Source organism: Cricetulus griseus, chromosome 6 (genome assembly GCF_003668045.3).
Source record: "Cricetulus griseus strain 17A/GY chromosome 6, alternate assembly CriGri-PICRH-1.0, whole genome shotgun sequence".
Taxonomy (NCBI): Eukaryota; Metazoa; Chordata; class Mammalia; order Rodentia; family Cricetidae; genus Cricetulus; species Cricetulus griseus.
Genome location: NC_048599.1, coordinates 17881213 through 17897807, shown reverse-complemented (window position 1 = coordinate 17897807; position 16595 = coordinate 17881213). Strand labels below are relative to the sequence as shown.

Genomic DNA, 16595 nt, shown 5'->3' with positions numbered 1-16595 from the left:
ATTCATCTGCCGATTTCAGAGGATGTTTGCCAGCTGTGTATGGCAGCCAACCTTGGGGTGCTTCTGAGCCTGATGTTTTTACATTCAGAGACTCGGTTCTCAAGGGCTGCACCAACATCTGGGCTGAGAGATCTTTCATTCGCCAAGGATCTATTCTTTAAAAGGGAGAGCCTGAGTCAGCAACCTTGACATTGGGTGCTCCAAAGTAAGGTTCTTCACAATTGCCATTCTGTTCCCAAGCTCCAATTTTGCCAGATGGGTGTTGGATAAAGAGAAGAGTAAACAGACTTTCATCTTTCTCCTGGGGATTGAACCTAGAGCTTCATGGACGCTGGTCCAGTGCGCTGTCATTGAGCCACAACTTTAATGAGCGCACATGGGCTTTTGTAGGTCACACTTCACTGGCACCTCATAAAGGTGAGTTACCTTACTTGCCCAAGCAGAAGACTGTTGATAATTTCTGATTCTGGAACTCGATAAAGAAATTCCTAGAATTGTCTTTTAGGGGGATTTATTTATTTATTTTTTCTGTTGTTAACTCTATTCCCAACCAACCCTCCATTCTTCAGGCCCTAATCTTTAATGACATCCTTTACTTCCCATCTTCCACCAGGCAGCATACTTTGTCTTCTTACCTTTGGGATACACGTAGAATCTATACCATGCTACCATCCTGCTCAAGCCACCATCCCCTGAACCTGACTATTCTTGTTGCCACACTCTGTACTTTTAACAGTCAAGTGGTGTCACTCTCCTGCCAAGTCTGTCTGGGTCTCCCTATCCTTTGCAGAGTGAAACTACAAGTTCTCCCCATGATGACTAAGGTCACCCATGGCATGTTCCCTGTTACTCTTCTGATGTCATTGCCTGCAGCTCTACCCATCTTACTGGCCTCAGAGCACCAGGCGTTTTCCTTCCACACTGTCTGGACACATGTTTCTTTTGCATGAGACACTGTTCCCTAGGAGGAGCATGTGGCTTGCTCTCTAGCCTCCTTCAACTCTGTGTTCGCATATCTTCAAGTCCTTCCTTGACTACTCTAGTACATCTGTGTCTTGTGCCCCAATCCAGTTTTAAAATATTCATCATGCTTCCTTCTCATCATGTCCCAGTATATGATCGAGGTCATTATAGAGCATTTGTTGTTTATGGTTGGTCTCTCCCCTTTAGAATAGGAACTGCACGGGAGACAGGAATATTCCTACTTCACCTCGTCTGTGTTGTTCACTGATACATTCCAAGAACCTAGAATAGCTTCCAGCAAATAGCAGTAGCAGATGCTCAACGAATATGGATTGTGTGAATGAGGGGAACCTCTTTTGGATCTCTCTCATGGACACATTCCAACATACATTAATTTTACTCCCCTTCTATTCTGCTCTTGTCCATACTTGCCCCTCCCATCTTCCTACCTTTCCATTTTGGCCAGGTGCTTCCTGGATATCTGACCACCTAAACAAGCTACATGCAACCATCTGTGATGTCTTCTCATCTCCATCCACATGCAGCTGCTCCCTGGAGTGTGTGGACTCCACAGTGGAAATGATTTCACATCTAGCCCAAGTTATCCTTTGACTTGGCTACTTTCTCTGCTCAGATCTCCTCTTTAATTTCTGCATAAATCCACATCGTATCTCTAGTCTCTGATTCATGTCTGTGTTTTCTGGTCCTATACTCCATTTTCTAACACAAGTTGGAAACCTTAGGCCCACCTGCAATGTATAGCAAAGTTTTGCTAATTATCTTGGAACTCCTGGATACTGCAGAAGGGCTATCAGGACCAGATAAAAGACCAGTGTGGGTGGTGCTCTGGACCTCCACCTCCTGCTTTAATATGCCCAGATCCTGTCTACTCCTTTTCTTTCATTGGGATTGTACAAAATTTTGTTGGTAGAAAGGACCCTGTCAACTTATAAACAGCAGTCCCATTCTGTCATTGCTGACTAAAGCTCCTGAGCCTGGCATGAGGAGCTTCTCTGCTGACTGAGCCCTGCTGTCTTTTCCAGTCTTACCTTACTCTTTCCCTCCAGATACAGCCCCAGTGCACTGGAACTGAAGCTGATTACAAACAAGCTCTATATGTCCATCTGCCTTTGCCTACATTGTTCCCTCTATGCAGAATGCCTTTTCCCAGCAATTCATCCCCTGTATGACCAGATCTTCCCTGCCCCCTTCAAGGTCCAAGTCACCTTCCTTTTGAAGTCTCCCCCACCCTCTGGGTAGAATTAATTGCTCTCTGCTCTAGGTCAACATGGCACTTCATTGCTGACCTCTATTACAGCGCAACCACACGAGCCTGGGATAACTCACCCATCTGTCTCTGTAGTAAGACTGGCAGCTCCTGGAAGGCTGGGACTATAGCCCAATTATTCCCACCCAAGGCCTGTGCAAGGCCGGTACTCACACAAGAGTGCACTGAATGACTTTGGTTTCCTTCAAGGTTCTGAAAAAACACATTGCAAAACTCTGAAAGGCCACCTTCATCTCATCTGCTCCAGAATAGCTGTCTTGCCATATAATGGTGGTCTCTAGAGGTTGCCCAAGATAGCGTCCTGTGTCTTAGGTGTGGGGAAGTGTAGACACATGATTAGTGGAGTTGGAAGACACAGAGGGGATAATGCATGAAGTCAAGGCTTAGCTGTGGTCAGGGAGCAAAGCTTCCTAGGTCCAGACTTGAGGTTCTGCCAGCAGAGGCCACGTGATGAAGAGTCTTTGGGATTGGTGTTCGGTGTTGTGTGGGATCTTGGTTTTCTGAGCCCTTTATGATTTAGAGTAAGGTTATAACTAGTGTCTGAGGCAGGGACAAAAGGGTATTGTTCTTAGTGTAGTTAGACAAATCCCATAGCCAAGTGGACTAATTTATGGGGGTCTTTCATGAAAGATTCGGTGGGAGACTCCTTGACCCTGTAGGCAGCAGAAGGAGTGTGCCTGGCATTCATAGTCTGACAGTGCCCGCCAGCGGGGCGTTGTAGAATCTCCATGAAAGTCTACAGCATACTGATCATGACTCACTGGTACCCACCAATAGCAGTTTCATGGCCCCCTCCTACCTGAGCAGTATCCATCTCATTCAGCATCACCACAGAGGAACAATTGTAATCGAACACCAGCCTCCAGAAGTCTGCCACAGTGTTGGGAAGAGGGTGCTGGGTGACCACAAAGGCGGCAGGCTGCTTGTGGCTCTGACAAAGGAATGACACAGGTTTAGTCAAATACATACCCATCAGTGATATTCTGATCATGATGAGGCCGGGATGGCTGCCAGAGGCCCTGAGCCTGCCAAATAGATTTCACACAGCACCTGCCTGCTCTGTTATCTCTCAGTGCCCCGGCGGCAAAGGGGACCTTCTCATAATGAACACATTCTCCTCTAAACTAAGACATTTCATTAGGAAAGTGTCACTTGGATGGGGATTATCCAAATAAATTATTTATGTCTTGGAACTTAGCAAATCATCATTACAATATGAAATGAAAGATCCTGGATGCAGGTTTGCTGTGCTGCTGGCTAAGACACCTCTTGGGATATCAGGGATCCCACAAGTTCCTGTGCTTATGGTGCTGAAGAAAGGACCAATGGCTCTAAGGGGGCTCAGATGACAGGGATCACTTCTGTCTCTGGCCTGGATCTAGGGCTGAGCTAGCCTGGCCAGAGGTGGCAGTACCATTTAGCCAACAAGATGGTGGAAGGCAACAAGGAATTAGAGTCATGTGGATCTGAGGTCCAAGCCCAGTTATGCCCCTTGTAAATATGACTCATCCATCTGTTTATTCATCCAGCATAATCCACCCATTTATCATCCACTCATGTTTTTAAATATCATTGTGGGGAGTCAGTCAAGTACTAAATACTGGTGAATCAGTAGATGGTTTCAAAGCGCAGACTCTTTTCCTGGAGGAAAATGCAACTCAGATCTAAAGAGATGGTTGTTATATAATGAGTGAGACTTGCAAAATAAAAACAAACAAACAAACAAATAAAAAAATCCTTGGAAACTAGGGCTAGAGAGATGGCTCAATGGTTAGGAGCACTTGCTGCTCTTCCAGAAGACCTGAGTTTGGCTCCCAGAAGACACACCATGCAGCTCAGAACTTTCTGTGACTCCAATTCCAGGGTATCTGATGCATCTAAGCTCTACAACCATCATGCTCATATCCACTTGCAGATACACATACCCATACATAATCAAAAATAGTAAAAATAACCCTTTAAAAAGTAATCAAGTTGATTGCAGGGTAGAAATACTCTTGGCTTAGGTTATCTTTCTCAGCATCAGCATTGTAGCTGGAGCACAGTAGACACAATCACAACACAACACTTGTAAATACTTTAATTTCACCCTGTGTTACAGATAGAGACACTGAGGCTTGAGAGGGGAGATGCCCTGTGTGAGTCTGGAAGCTTCATTTGGGCCCCATGTGCAACGCCACCTCAGGAGGAAGTATTTGGAAAGATTGTGGGGCTGTTTCTACTTCACCAATAGCTTGTGAAACCTGAGAACAAGTCAATGTTTCAACACATTTTCTGGGTAGCTGGTCCATGTGGGAGTCAGAGTTGTACTAGAGTCACAAATCACAAGGAAATGGGGAGAGAAGAGGGTCAGAGACCTCAGAAATAGCATGGCAAGGCCTTGCAGACATGTCTTTCATGTCTGCACTGGGGATTCTCATTTCTTGGGGCCTTCTTTTAGCTAGTAGATGATCTAACACAAGGGTACCTGGAGACAGACCCTTTAAATCTCTCAAAGCTGAATGGCCATGTCAGCATGGCCTTTTAGACATTTTCAAACTTTAAAATCTAAATCCAGGATAAGGCTAGTGAGATGGTTCAGCATTTAAGAGCTCTTGTGGCTCTCCCAGGGGAGCCCAGTTCAACTCCCAGCACCCCATGGGGGCTCACAATTGTCTATAATTCCAACTTCAGGAAGTTGCAGACATCAGGCACACACAACCTCTTTCTGGTCTCTGCAGGCACCAGTTCAGGCACACTCATGGTGCACAGATAGGTAGTCAGGTAAAATGTTCATACATATAAGAGAAAAAAATTAGAAACTAATGCTTTTTAAGACAGTGTAGGCACATGGCTCTGGTACTTGGTTGGAGTCAATTCCAAAGCCAGTTGACTTTGAGCAAGTGATGGAAATGCTCTGACCCCTGGTAGATCTCCAAAAAATGGGGAGAGTAACACTCCAGGGCAGAACGAGACAATACAAGTCCAGAGGCTGACATGGTGCCTGACATGCAGTAAATGTTAGTTTTCTTTGCTTTCCCTGTCTCTGTGATAAATGCTCTATTAGGCCAGCACGCCTGACAAAGTCTTATCTGAAAATATGTTCGAGATCTGTGCTCCTGCCGGGTTTCAGGGATCAGCCAGCAATCCATTTCATGGATAACATCATCCTTTCCCAGGGGAAACATTAAAAATTAACCCAGAGGACTTCATATTTTTCTGCTAGAGGCAAAGCTGCTATGGTTACCAGATAATGCACAGATGGGGCTGGAATACAGATAAGGAATTTTTTTTTTTAATATAAGAAAGGCAAAGGCCTCAGTGATGGCTCACAAGAGAAATGCCCCGTGGACAAAGAGAATACAATCAGAACTAGAGCTTGGCAGAAGGCATTTGACTCCAGGCAGCATCTAACCTACGAAGTAGAGGCCAGGAGCTTCCTTGATCCTTACTTGGATGTAGAAGTTAGTGAGAGAAGATGCTGAGCAGTGAGGGATAATGGGAGGAGCTTGGAGAATGGGTGTATCTCTGAACCATGTTATCACTCTCTCTCTCTCTGTCTCTCTCTCTGTCTCTGTCTCTCTCTCTCTCTCACACACACACACACACACATACACACACATACACACGAGGGTGGGGAGGGGAAAGAGGGAGAGGGAGGGGACAGGAGATAGAGGGAGAGGAGGGGGAGATGAATTAGAAAGAGAGAGGAAGAGAGAAAGATCTTAGAGGATAGCCGTAAGCTAATATCAGAAGTCTTTTTTGCTCTTGAGGAATTCCAGTAATTACCAGGACCCATACAAGGCTCCCTGCTTTTGCATTCAGCCAGGCTTTTATGAAGAATGGAAACATGGGATACCCTGAGCAAGTCTTCCTTAGTCTGCCTTGGTCTCCCCTGCTGAAAGGAGCATGGCTAAGACTAGAATGTCTATGGTTCATACCGCTGTAAGCATCTGCATATCCTGAAGGTGCAATGATGCTAACTCGAAGATGCCCAAAGGCCCAAGCATGAGGCATATGAGATAGAGGCATGGGACTACTGGTCAGGACATTTCCCTAACTCCAGTCCAGAGCTGGGAATGGTTCCCTTCTTGGACATGCTATTGAAGAGACAGGGGATGATGTTTCTCTTCTTGATCCTTTTAATGCTTCCAATCACTGCCCAGTAGCCATTTACTGAGTGTCTATTGTGTACTATTTTCCCCTTTGCCTCTGCAAAGGAGTTATCTGAGGAGCTAAATGGGCTGTTACCCCAAGATGATGTACTGCATTTTATCTCCTGAGGTCTCAAACTGTGGGGAATGTGGCCAGAACTGAACTTCTGGCTGAGAGTCACTTTTATGGGAGGTAGAAACATGCAGGATAGAACATCAACTTGAGCTGTTATAGGAATTTTTTCCAGCAGTTCATCTATTCTGTCTACCTTCTTTAAGCCAAAGAGCCAAAAGCAATGTATCTTGGTTTAGACATGAGGCTTCAGGGGGAAAAATGGTCTCAAAGGCCAGAAGCTAGATGCAAGGTGACCAGTAGGGTCAGGGCTCTGGGATTCAGCCATCTCCACTTTGGGACAGAGCTTTTTCTGTAATGGCAGCCAGGGGCTTCCTGCCATGCTCAGCTTACATCCATCAGTGCTGCATTGATATAATTGCTGGACTCTCCATCTACTGAGATAAGGAAGGGCAGGCAGCGGTCCAGAGGCAGGACATCCATGCTCCGGTTCTTATCATGGTTCCGGGGTAAGAGGCCGATGCTGCAGTCCTCAGGCCGCACTCGAGGTGTCACGATGTTGAGTGTCTGTGGGACACAAAGGTGACTAGAGGAGTATTGCACAGGAAGCTGCGTCCAAGCAAAGGAGCAGATATCCCAGGTTAGCTTAACTCACCTGTCTTTACATCTCCAAGCTTGGCTCTGCCATGGCTTTCCCCAAATTCATTCTTCACTCATGACAGTGATACTCTATTATATCCTGCATGTAGCTACAGAACTTCTAGTGTAAGAGACTTTGCCAGGAGCTTTGTGACACCTTTGAGATGCCAAGGCTGCAGGGGCAGCATGCCCATACACAGGCTAAGACATGGGTTGATACCTGCCAACTATTTGAACTGTTGTTTAACTGAGCTAGCATAACATTAAAGGAGGGCCAGCCAGAAGGGCATATGGCAGGAAATGGGGTAGAGAATCCTTAATGAATGTTAAACACCACTTGAAGTGCCATGGAAAGAAGGAAGTGATTTCTCCAGCCCTTTTCTCTGTGATAAAAGTGTCTCAATTGTAGGAGGATGGATGGATGCTAGGATGTGCTCCTCAGGGTGAATAAGAGACCATGTGGGGCAAACTAGTATGCCAAAAAAATTGCAAGGCTTTTGTTATGTAAGTAGAGTAAGTCCTCACCCAGTTAGGGACTAGGGCTGTTCCTGTGTGCAATGACCAGGGTGCTGCGTTTTTTTCATCCTTCTGTCATTTGGCATGCTATCTCTAAGACAATAAAGATTACTTGTTTATAGGAGTCCTAAAATACCAGCTTGACTGGAACACTGTGGGCCAGGCATTTGCTTCATCCTAGTCTTTGGCCATGGGATGAAGTTCTGAACTCTAATGTTTTACTCAATGATCCACGTCTAGGTCTTTAGCTTTCTACTTAGTCATTTATATCCCGGGCTTTTAAACCAAAGCTGCAGTTTTGACTGTCCTGACTCCAACATGTGACTCTGCCATGTCTGAGTCATGCTCTAAGATGTTAAAAGCTTAACAAGCATATAGATAAATGCCCCTAGGATCCTGTTAAATTGGACGTTCTAATTCAGTAGGTTTGGGTGGGGACCAAGAGTCCTCATTTCCAACAAGCATCAAGTCCAGATGATGGGTTTAAAGAATTTGTGGAGAAAATACTGGGGCTCCAGTCCCTCCAGAGTCAAAGAAGCATGAAATTCACACCAGCATCAGCATATAAACTTCTGTCCATTCCACAACATCAACAAGAATTAACCAAGACCTCAGTTCAATAGCATAATCACAGTGCAAAAACAACTGTCAGCCATCATTGAGTGATTGGTTAATAGTTGCTAATGACTGTGCAATCTGATGGTGTGAAAAGCTCTCCACAGCTGCCAGGCACTGTAGGCTGAAAGCACACACACATCCATCTCACCAAGAAAGGTCTACAATATGCACTAACTTTCCTGGGTCATTGCTATAAATTGAATGTATACATCTCCCTCCATATATATGTTACTATCTTAGCTCCCAAAGGGGTATATGGCAGGAGGGCTGTAGGAAGTAATTGGATCACCAGGGTGGAGTCCTTATGAATGGGATCCATGTCCCTATGAAAATATACACGGGCATTTCCTTCTCCATTTTCTACCATATGAAACTATAAGGAAGCAGCCTCTCATAAATTACATTGGTGTCTGAGCTGTCCCCAGATACTAGATTTGCTGGCTGTTGGCTTTTGGGCTCCACTGATTCCAGAAGTGTGGCAAGCAATTGCCTGCCACAGAAGTCATCCAGACTATGGGAATTTGTTAGGACAATCCAAAGCAGCTAAGTCCCTGAACCTTGGCTTTTCCCATACCTGAAACTCATCTTTGATCTGGCTGGAGTTAGTCTGGGGGTCCAGTCTGCTGATGTTGTAGTAGAGAGAGCGGAACTCACACACAGGAATGGCGGTGTTGCCGCAAAGGCATGCTTCCAGAATGGCATCGTGTACAAACACATACTGCTCCTGCAAGGTCAAGAGGAGGGGAGAATGCTCCAGGTAAGAACAGCTATCTGTGAGCATCTTGTCCACATCGAATGAATCTTGTAGCAATGGAAAAAGGACATGATTTATTCTGCAGAATCCTTGCTTTTTATCCCATCACCCAAAGGTCTAAGTCACCATGTTTCACAGTGATTGAGCTATGGTGCATTTTGCCCTTGTATAAGATGGAATGGCAGAGCCACTGATAAGAATGAGAAGTCAAGCACATGTCATTGCAGGTGCTCTCAAGGCTCTGCTCATGCTCCCAGCTTTCATCCAAAAGCTGCTTGCTGCAGAAACCCTGCTCTTCTCTGTGAAGGGCTTTCTTCCTACTTCCTGGAGCGTATTTAGTGTTTTCTCCATTTGTTCTCATCCCACTTTACACTCAGCAACCAGAGTGCCTTGGGTTTGCCTCCAAAGAGAGCTTTCCCTGAAAGCTATGTCTCAGGGTCTGACTCTAACAAGTATGCCACGCCCTCTCCCCTAGCGTGCCTCTTCCTCTCTCATCCTGAGTCTTCATACCTGCTATTCTCTTTGGCTATAATTCCTTTCCTTTCCTATATCTTTGTGTTTTGTTCTTTCCAGGAAGTATTTTTAGAATCTATTAAGCTTAAGTTTATTGTTAATTCTGGATCTTTATAAGTATTTGTTGGGTAACATTTTTCAACAAATATTTGACTCATTTAAATACAGTGCATTTGAATGTATCATGATGCATTTATATTTAAATATGTCTCCATGCCTGGCAGTGAGGGCCATGTGTCTGATTCTATGTACTGCAAATGCCGTCTACAGGCATGGTCTTAAGCATAGACAGCACAGTCATCTTGGCTGTAGTGTTAGAGGCCCGGGAACTGGCTTGTGGGCTGTCTCAGAGGCTGCAGTAGAATCCAGTGTGATGAAGCTTTCAGTCAGCATCTGCAGGGACTGATGTTCCCATAGCCATGGCTACGTGGCTTTGGAGGGCTGATATGAGTACAGTTCCCAGGGATTCTAGATCTTCTAGGACATCCACAGCCTTTTCTAGAACCAAAAGGTCAACTCATTGCAGGAACAACAACCCAAGGCATGCAGAAGTGGGATAGACTGAAAACTTGATTAACAAGAGAAAGTAGTTCAGGACAAACCACTTGGCTTTGTCCATATGAAGACTTAGGAATATAATTTCTCAGTGTGCTCTCCACTGATAAAGTGGAGACGTGAGTAGGAGATATATCATGGGCTGTGAAGAGTAGGGGAAGTATCCTAGACACAAAGAATGCACATTTCTTGGCTCACTGTAGGTGACAACAATCCAGACCTGCCTTACTTATATTATCCTCAGGCATTGGGCTCTCCAGCCAGACAGAAAGGAACCTAGGCATCTGCCTTTCCTTGAGGGTAAGGGTTGCATATGCCCCTCTAAGAATCCCCAGCCTCTAGCTCCTGTCAAAGTTCTCAAGAGCTTTGAACTGGAGAGATGGCTTAGTAGTTAAGAGGACTTGTTGCTCTTAAAGAGGACCAGGGTTTGGTTCCCAACACCTACGTGGTGGCTCACAACCATGGTCACTTCAGCTCTAGGAGATCCAACTGGGTCTTTGGACCTCTGCAAGCACCAGGCATGCATGCATGAGGCGCACTTATATATACACAGGTAAAATAAACACATACAATAACATAAATAAACCTAAAAGAGGTGCACTTTGTTGGTTAAGCCATTTCCACCAAGGACTGACTGAGCTCTTGGCACAGCACAGGTAATAAGTATCAATACTTCCCTTCATCCAAGACTGGACTACTATCTCTGACAACTGCTATCAGTTTTGAATGACTGAAAAGATAGAGGGCTCAACAATCACTGTTGCCAGAAGTTCCTTACCATAGACTCTCAGGATTGGCTGAGGCCTCTCACCAGAGCAGACTACACAGTCATTCTATACTAACATGTGTGCAGTTGCATGCTCTCCACATGACTTCTCCACTAGTGAGCCTCTGTACTACCATGCTTCTCCATGGCCAAGGTATCAGGAAACTATCTGTCTCAGTGCCCCTGGACTAACCTCAGTCTGCACCAGGTTGACCCTCTGTGCCCGCAGCTCACGCACACAGTTGAAGATGTCCACCACCCCTTCATTCTCAGCCATGTCGAGCATGGTGTCAATGGCAATGAAGCAGCCAGTCCTCCCGGCTCCAGCACTGGAAGAGAAGTTTGGTGTGTGTTAGGGATCTTAAGATAGGATGAATTATGGTGACAAGACCCCTACCATATTCAGCCCTGTTTCAAAAGCCTTGTGGAAAGGCAGTGTGTTGTACAGTCAGGTGGAATGGTTGGAACCCCCACATTACTGGGCTATGCTGAACAAGTGATCAAAATTTTCCTTATTAAATGGGAGAGTAATGCTTACAATTGGGGTTGTTTGTGTGTGTGTGTGTGGCTTATTTTATTGTACTTATTTATCAGTCGCTTATTCAGTGCTTACAAAGTGACACACATTGTTGTACTTTACAAATATGCTTATGGACTTCCCTGTAAGGGGATAGGTGTGCTTCTTATCCCATTTCATAGGTGAGAAGCTGAGGCACAGAGAGCTTTTAGCCTGAGGTCATAGAGCTGACAATTGGGATAGCTGAGAGTTCCCCTTTGCAGTCTAGAATTTCTACTACCCTTCTTAATGAGATTTATAATGTGCAATGCAAGATTTCATAATAGGTGTGCCTGTAGGCTCTTCATCTGATGGATATAGTCCAGGGGGTACAGTGTAAACACTTATCAGTGCCTTGCATACAGGAGCCTTCTTCTCTCTTCTTCTTTTATCCTCTTGTTTTCTTGTCAGCAAATGGGTTGGTGGATGGGAGCAAGAAGAGGACAGAGGCTACAGGGAAGACACTAGTGAGAGAGCAGGGACCAAGGAGCTCTGAGCTGTGTCAAAGGCAGAGAGTCAATATGGTGTCTTCTACTCAAGGCCTTGCAGTTGACCCATTTGTGCTGGATTCCTCAGGGTCATGAGTGAGTCACATCATCAAACTAGAGCAGCTGACAGCCTGGGGACCCTCATCAGACACCAGGTTCCCTGACATATAGTCAGTTTCTAATTAGAGACAAGCTTTAATAGGATAACCTCAAACCAGACATGAAAGGGCAAGAGGATTCCACAAGACCCCCGGAGCATAGCCAGATCTCTCCAGATCAACTCCAGGTTATAAAGCAGTAGGGCTGAATCATAGAACACCGGTCTGTGCTGTCTCTGTTTTGGCAGGGAAAGCAGGGCAGACTGCCATGGAAGCCCACATTGGTGGTGGTTTCACATTTTACTTACCCCGTGGAAACAAATGTCTTTGTCTAACAATGTGGAAATCAAAGGAAATGCAAGGGTATGGATGCGATGAGAGCAAAAGCAGCATTGGCTGATATGTCCAAGTAGCATAGGCAAGTGGGGATCCCTATATTAGTGATCTGGAAACCAAGCCCCTTGGAAGCAGTCTTCTTCTTCTTCTTCTTTTTTTTTTCTGGTTTTTCCTGACAGGGTTTCTCTGTGTAGCTTTGGAGCCTATCCTGGCACTCACTTTGGAGACCAGGCTGGCCTCGAACTCACAGAGATCTGCCTACCTCTGCCTCCCGAGTGCTGGGATTAAAGGGGTGTGCCACCAATGCCTGGCAAAATTGAACGTGTTTTTGTTGTTGTTGTTTGGTTGGTAAGCAGTCTTCACTGGTGATAAAACACCATGGTTTGAACTGAATGGAGCCTACCTTATTCTTGCCTCAAAATACCTGTGCCTAGTGTACTCCAGACCCATTCTGTTGAGCTCCTTTCAAATGGGTCTGGAGCCTGGGAAGTGGTCTATAAAAATTCACTCATTCATCTGTTTCCCAAAGTCACATCCTCAACACATCACATGGGAAAGAACTAACATCACTAGCTTTCTATCTAGGCTACAGTATCGGAGAATAAAGTGCTTAGTATCTGTGAGCCTCAGTTCGTGCCTCCCAGAAGAGTTTTTGAAAAGTCTGAGCTATGCTACAACCCTTCCCCCTGCCCCCACAGAATAAAACTGTAGTTAAACACATGATATTTGAGATCCCTGAGATTAAATCTTGACTAGCTGTGTGACCTTGGGCAAATGACTTCATCTCTCTGGGTTTCACTGTTCTTATTCATAAAATAAAACTGGCCCCATACCTCTTAATATTAATAGCATGTTATATGTAAATTGCATTAAATTACATTTTAGAAGCATAATGCATGTAAAATTTTAGTTTTGAGCCTGACTACTTATAATCCACAAATATTTATTGAGCATCCATGATGCCCTGGATGCCAAGATTAAGGGTAGGGATAAGAAGATGAGTAAGACACACTTCTTGTCCTAAAGAATTTGTTAAGCCCCATCTGGGGTGTTGGATAATGTTAAGAGGTAGGAAGAGTGGTAGATTTAAGTGCTTATTATATTTGGAATTCTTTCAGGCACTTAATGTACATTAACCAAACCCTAACAGCCCCAGGAGTAGGTACCACTCTGCTTAGACACTTTAGAGTGACTTGCTATGGAGATGCAGGCACAGACCATCAAACACAGTACTGCACGTGGCAGAGGGTCTGGTGAATATTTTCCATTATCTACCTTCCTCTCTTCCTCCTGACCTCTGGCTGCAGCTGGGGATATTGGGCTTAGACACTAATGCTCTTTTCTCTCTTTGTTTACTATGATAGGCAAAGCAGAAAATCCATGCCAAATGCTCAGACAGTGCAGAGGTTTCTGCTAAACCCTCAGTTTCTACCTATGAAATGTAGATGTGTATCTACTACTATGGAGAACACAAAGGGATGCTTTGTGGGCCATTTTCATACAGGGAGGGGCTGCCTCTGAAACATTCGCAGAGTCTTCCCTGGCTTCTGGGCTGACACAGACATAGCCAGGAAGGATGAGATGGCCTGAACATACAAGGTATACGAAGATGGGCTAAGCTCAAGGTCACATTGAAATGGAGGGGCATTGGGAAGGAGGGGAATACAGACACTGTGGCCTTCAGGTATGGACATCTACCTTCCTCCAATTCTAAATGCCCTTGACACAACACTTCATCTCCATTTAGGAGGATTCAATGCCACTTATGTTCAATGTGACTTTCTAGGTCAAAGCTGAAAATTTTCCGTCTCTGTAATAAAGGGAAGCTGATGCTGACCACTTGCTCTCTATTAAGGACCCTGCAGGCCAGCAATTGATTTTAAAAATAGTAGGAGCGAAGAGATGCATACTTATACCAAGGTATCCCATATCAAGTCGCTGCTAGGAAGCTTCAGAGGACATGTCAACTATCCCACCTCTTTCTCTTTCCCCCATCTCTGTGCCTCAGTCTCCCCATCTGTAAAATAGGAATAATAAGATGATACAACCCATTTCTCAAGCTTGGATGGGAAGTGAAATAATTTGGCCATGTATATGGCAGGCCTAGCAGGTGCTGCTGAACTAAGTTGTGTCTCTGGGGCAACAATCATAACGGTAATGTAACTCCTACCCCTGTTGTTGTTAGACCTTGGGATCCAGGTCTCCTCAGGGAGTAGCTGGGCTTTGGGTCATAGGATAAGGAGTCTTAAAGCTAGAAACCAAGTCCACAGGACAAGAAGGTATCACTCTCACCCAGAGAGCAAATCCACACAGGTACAGCTGATTGACTGCAGAATGGGCATAGAGGTTTGACTCACCTGCAGTGGACCACTATGGGCCCGGCTTCAGGGGGATTGAGGAACTTGACCTGGCGAACGAAGCCCAGAAGGCCAGTGGCATAGCAGGGAACACCGTGGTCAGGCCAGCTGGTAAAGTGGAAGAGGCGGAGCTCTCTGATCTCATGGTAGCCTTTCTGAGGAGAGAATGGGCCTCTGTTCTTCCACCTGCTGACCTAATGTACCCTCCCAGCTCCATGGGGACTAGGGGTTGTGGCACTGAGGAACGGGCCCCTCTTCTGTGTGGGGAAATGAGGCCCTTGCTGGGTTAGTGGGTAATAGCAGAGTTATTACAGTGATTTCTTTAAGAACCTCCTTAAAATTAATTAACTTTTATTTTCATGTGCATGAGTATTTTGCTTGCATGTCTTCAGCAGACATTCAGAACAATTCCTAGCCAGCACTAGGAAAAATCTACTTTATTGTTCATCTCAAGTCTAGTATAGTCGCCAAGGACCACCTTTTGCCTGGCCATGTGCTAGGCACTATGAGGGGTGACTAAAGCTACAGCTCCTATCCCTGAGTGAGGAAGACTCCTGTGTAGATAATTCGACTAGAGTGTACAAGGGAATTATCGAACATGATTGGAGGGGAGAAGTCAGGGAAGGCTTCTTAGAAGAGGCATCCTGGACTGAGGGCTGGGAACACAATAGGGAAAATAGAAGCTGGCGTTTATACTAAGTACTGGTGATGTCCCAGTAACTCTTTTGAACACATCCATGCATTTATTCATTTAAGCCATGGACCAGGCCTCCTATCACTGTCTCCACATTTTGGAAAGGAAAGTGAAGCTAAACAAGGTTTCTATTAAACAGAAGGGGGATGCTTTACACAGTGACCATGTGGCTCCATTGCTTGCACTACTCATCACTATGAAGCTGATGTGTGTATGAACTCCCATGCTTCACTGGGGACACAGAGGGGCAACATGCATGAGATCTGGGGGACAGAAGGCAGCATAGAAGAATGACAGGATTGGATGTGGTGGCGGGGAGGTGCTGAAGCCTGAAGGCCTGGAACCCCAGCCAAAGCCCTGACTTTATCTAAAGGGCACCATGATATCAAGTCCCCCATGTGGCTGCTCTGTGGAAGACAGGTTCAGGGTGTGTGTTGGTGTCCTGCCAATCTTGATTCTTGGGCTGGTGTACCATCCTCAGCACCTGTGTTTTGGAGACAACTCATGCTCTCCTTCTTCAGAGGTCAGCCCTCAGCTGGACCTGGGTTGGCTGGGGATAGCTAGCCTTCACCTGACAAAAGCACTGTGGTATTAACTGGCTTTATCAATAGTCCAGAATGGAGGGCTTTTGTAGGACACCACACAGACCTCCAGTGCTAAAACTAGCCTGTTCTGGGCAAGCCAGAATGATTGGTACTCTTGTAGGGACTCAGTAAGCAAGCCCTATACCTGTGGAGAAATTCCTGCCCCAGGACCCTGAGGAGTCTGGCTGAAGCATAGTGCCTACTAAGGTCCTGCCCCAGCCTCCTGTAACCTCCCTTTCCATACACAATTCATTCAAATTCCTGTTGTCTTGGGCTCTGCTTTCAGGAACTCTAAACTAAGATGTAGCAAGACGAGAGGCAGAGTAAGGCTAGAAGAGAGGAGACAAAAGCCTGATTGAATCAGGCATGGGGAGGAGAGGCAGAATGTCTCCAACACTGGCACACAACCTCCCCACCTGTGCTATGCTGTCCCTGGTAGAACTGTCCCAGGAGCTCAGGACATTTCTGTTTGCTGTTCCTGGGTTTCCGGTTCAGGAACTGGTGTTGCTAGAGCTGCTGATAGAGTTTGCTGATTGCCTGTCCATATACCATGGAGAAGATGTAGTGTTCATCCTTAGAGATTTGTGAGGTCTTATTTATAAGTGAAGTTTCCTATAGGCAATGCCTCCCTTTCTGATTGTTTAAAGGAAGAAAGAAAAAGAAA

At 45.5% G+C, this 16595-nt stretch overlaps 1 protein-coding gene across 1 annotated transcript in view; it reads right to left on the bottom strand.

The window, feature by feature from the left end:
- Positions 1-16595, bottom strand: part of Ptprt (protein tyrosine phosphatase receptor type T) — a 783865-nt gene that overhangs the window by 13698 nt on the left and 753572 nt on the right. The window contains exons 21-25 of the mRNA XM_035446780.1: positions 14654-14808; positions 11012-11147; positions 8805-8954; positions 6851-7024; positions 3051-3182 (exon numbers count right to left, since the gene is read on the bottom strand). Coding sequence (XP_035302671.1) covers positions 3051-3182; positions 6851-7024; positions 8805-8954; positions 11012-11147; positions 14654-14808 — 747 coding nt within the window. The remainder of the gene's footprint in view (positions 1-3050; positions 3183-6850; positions 7025-8804; positions 8955-11011; positions 11148-14653; positions 14809-16595) is intronic.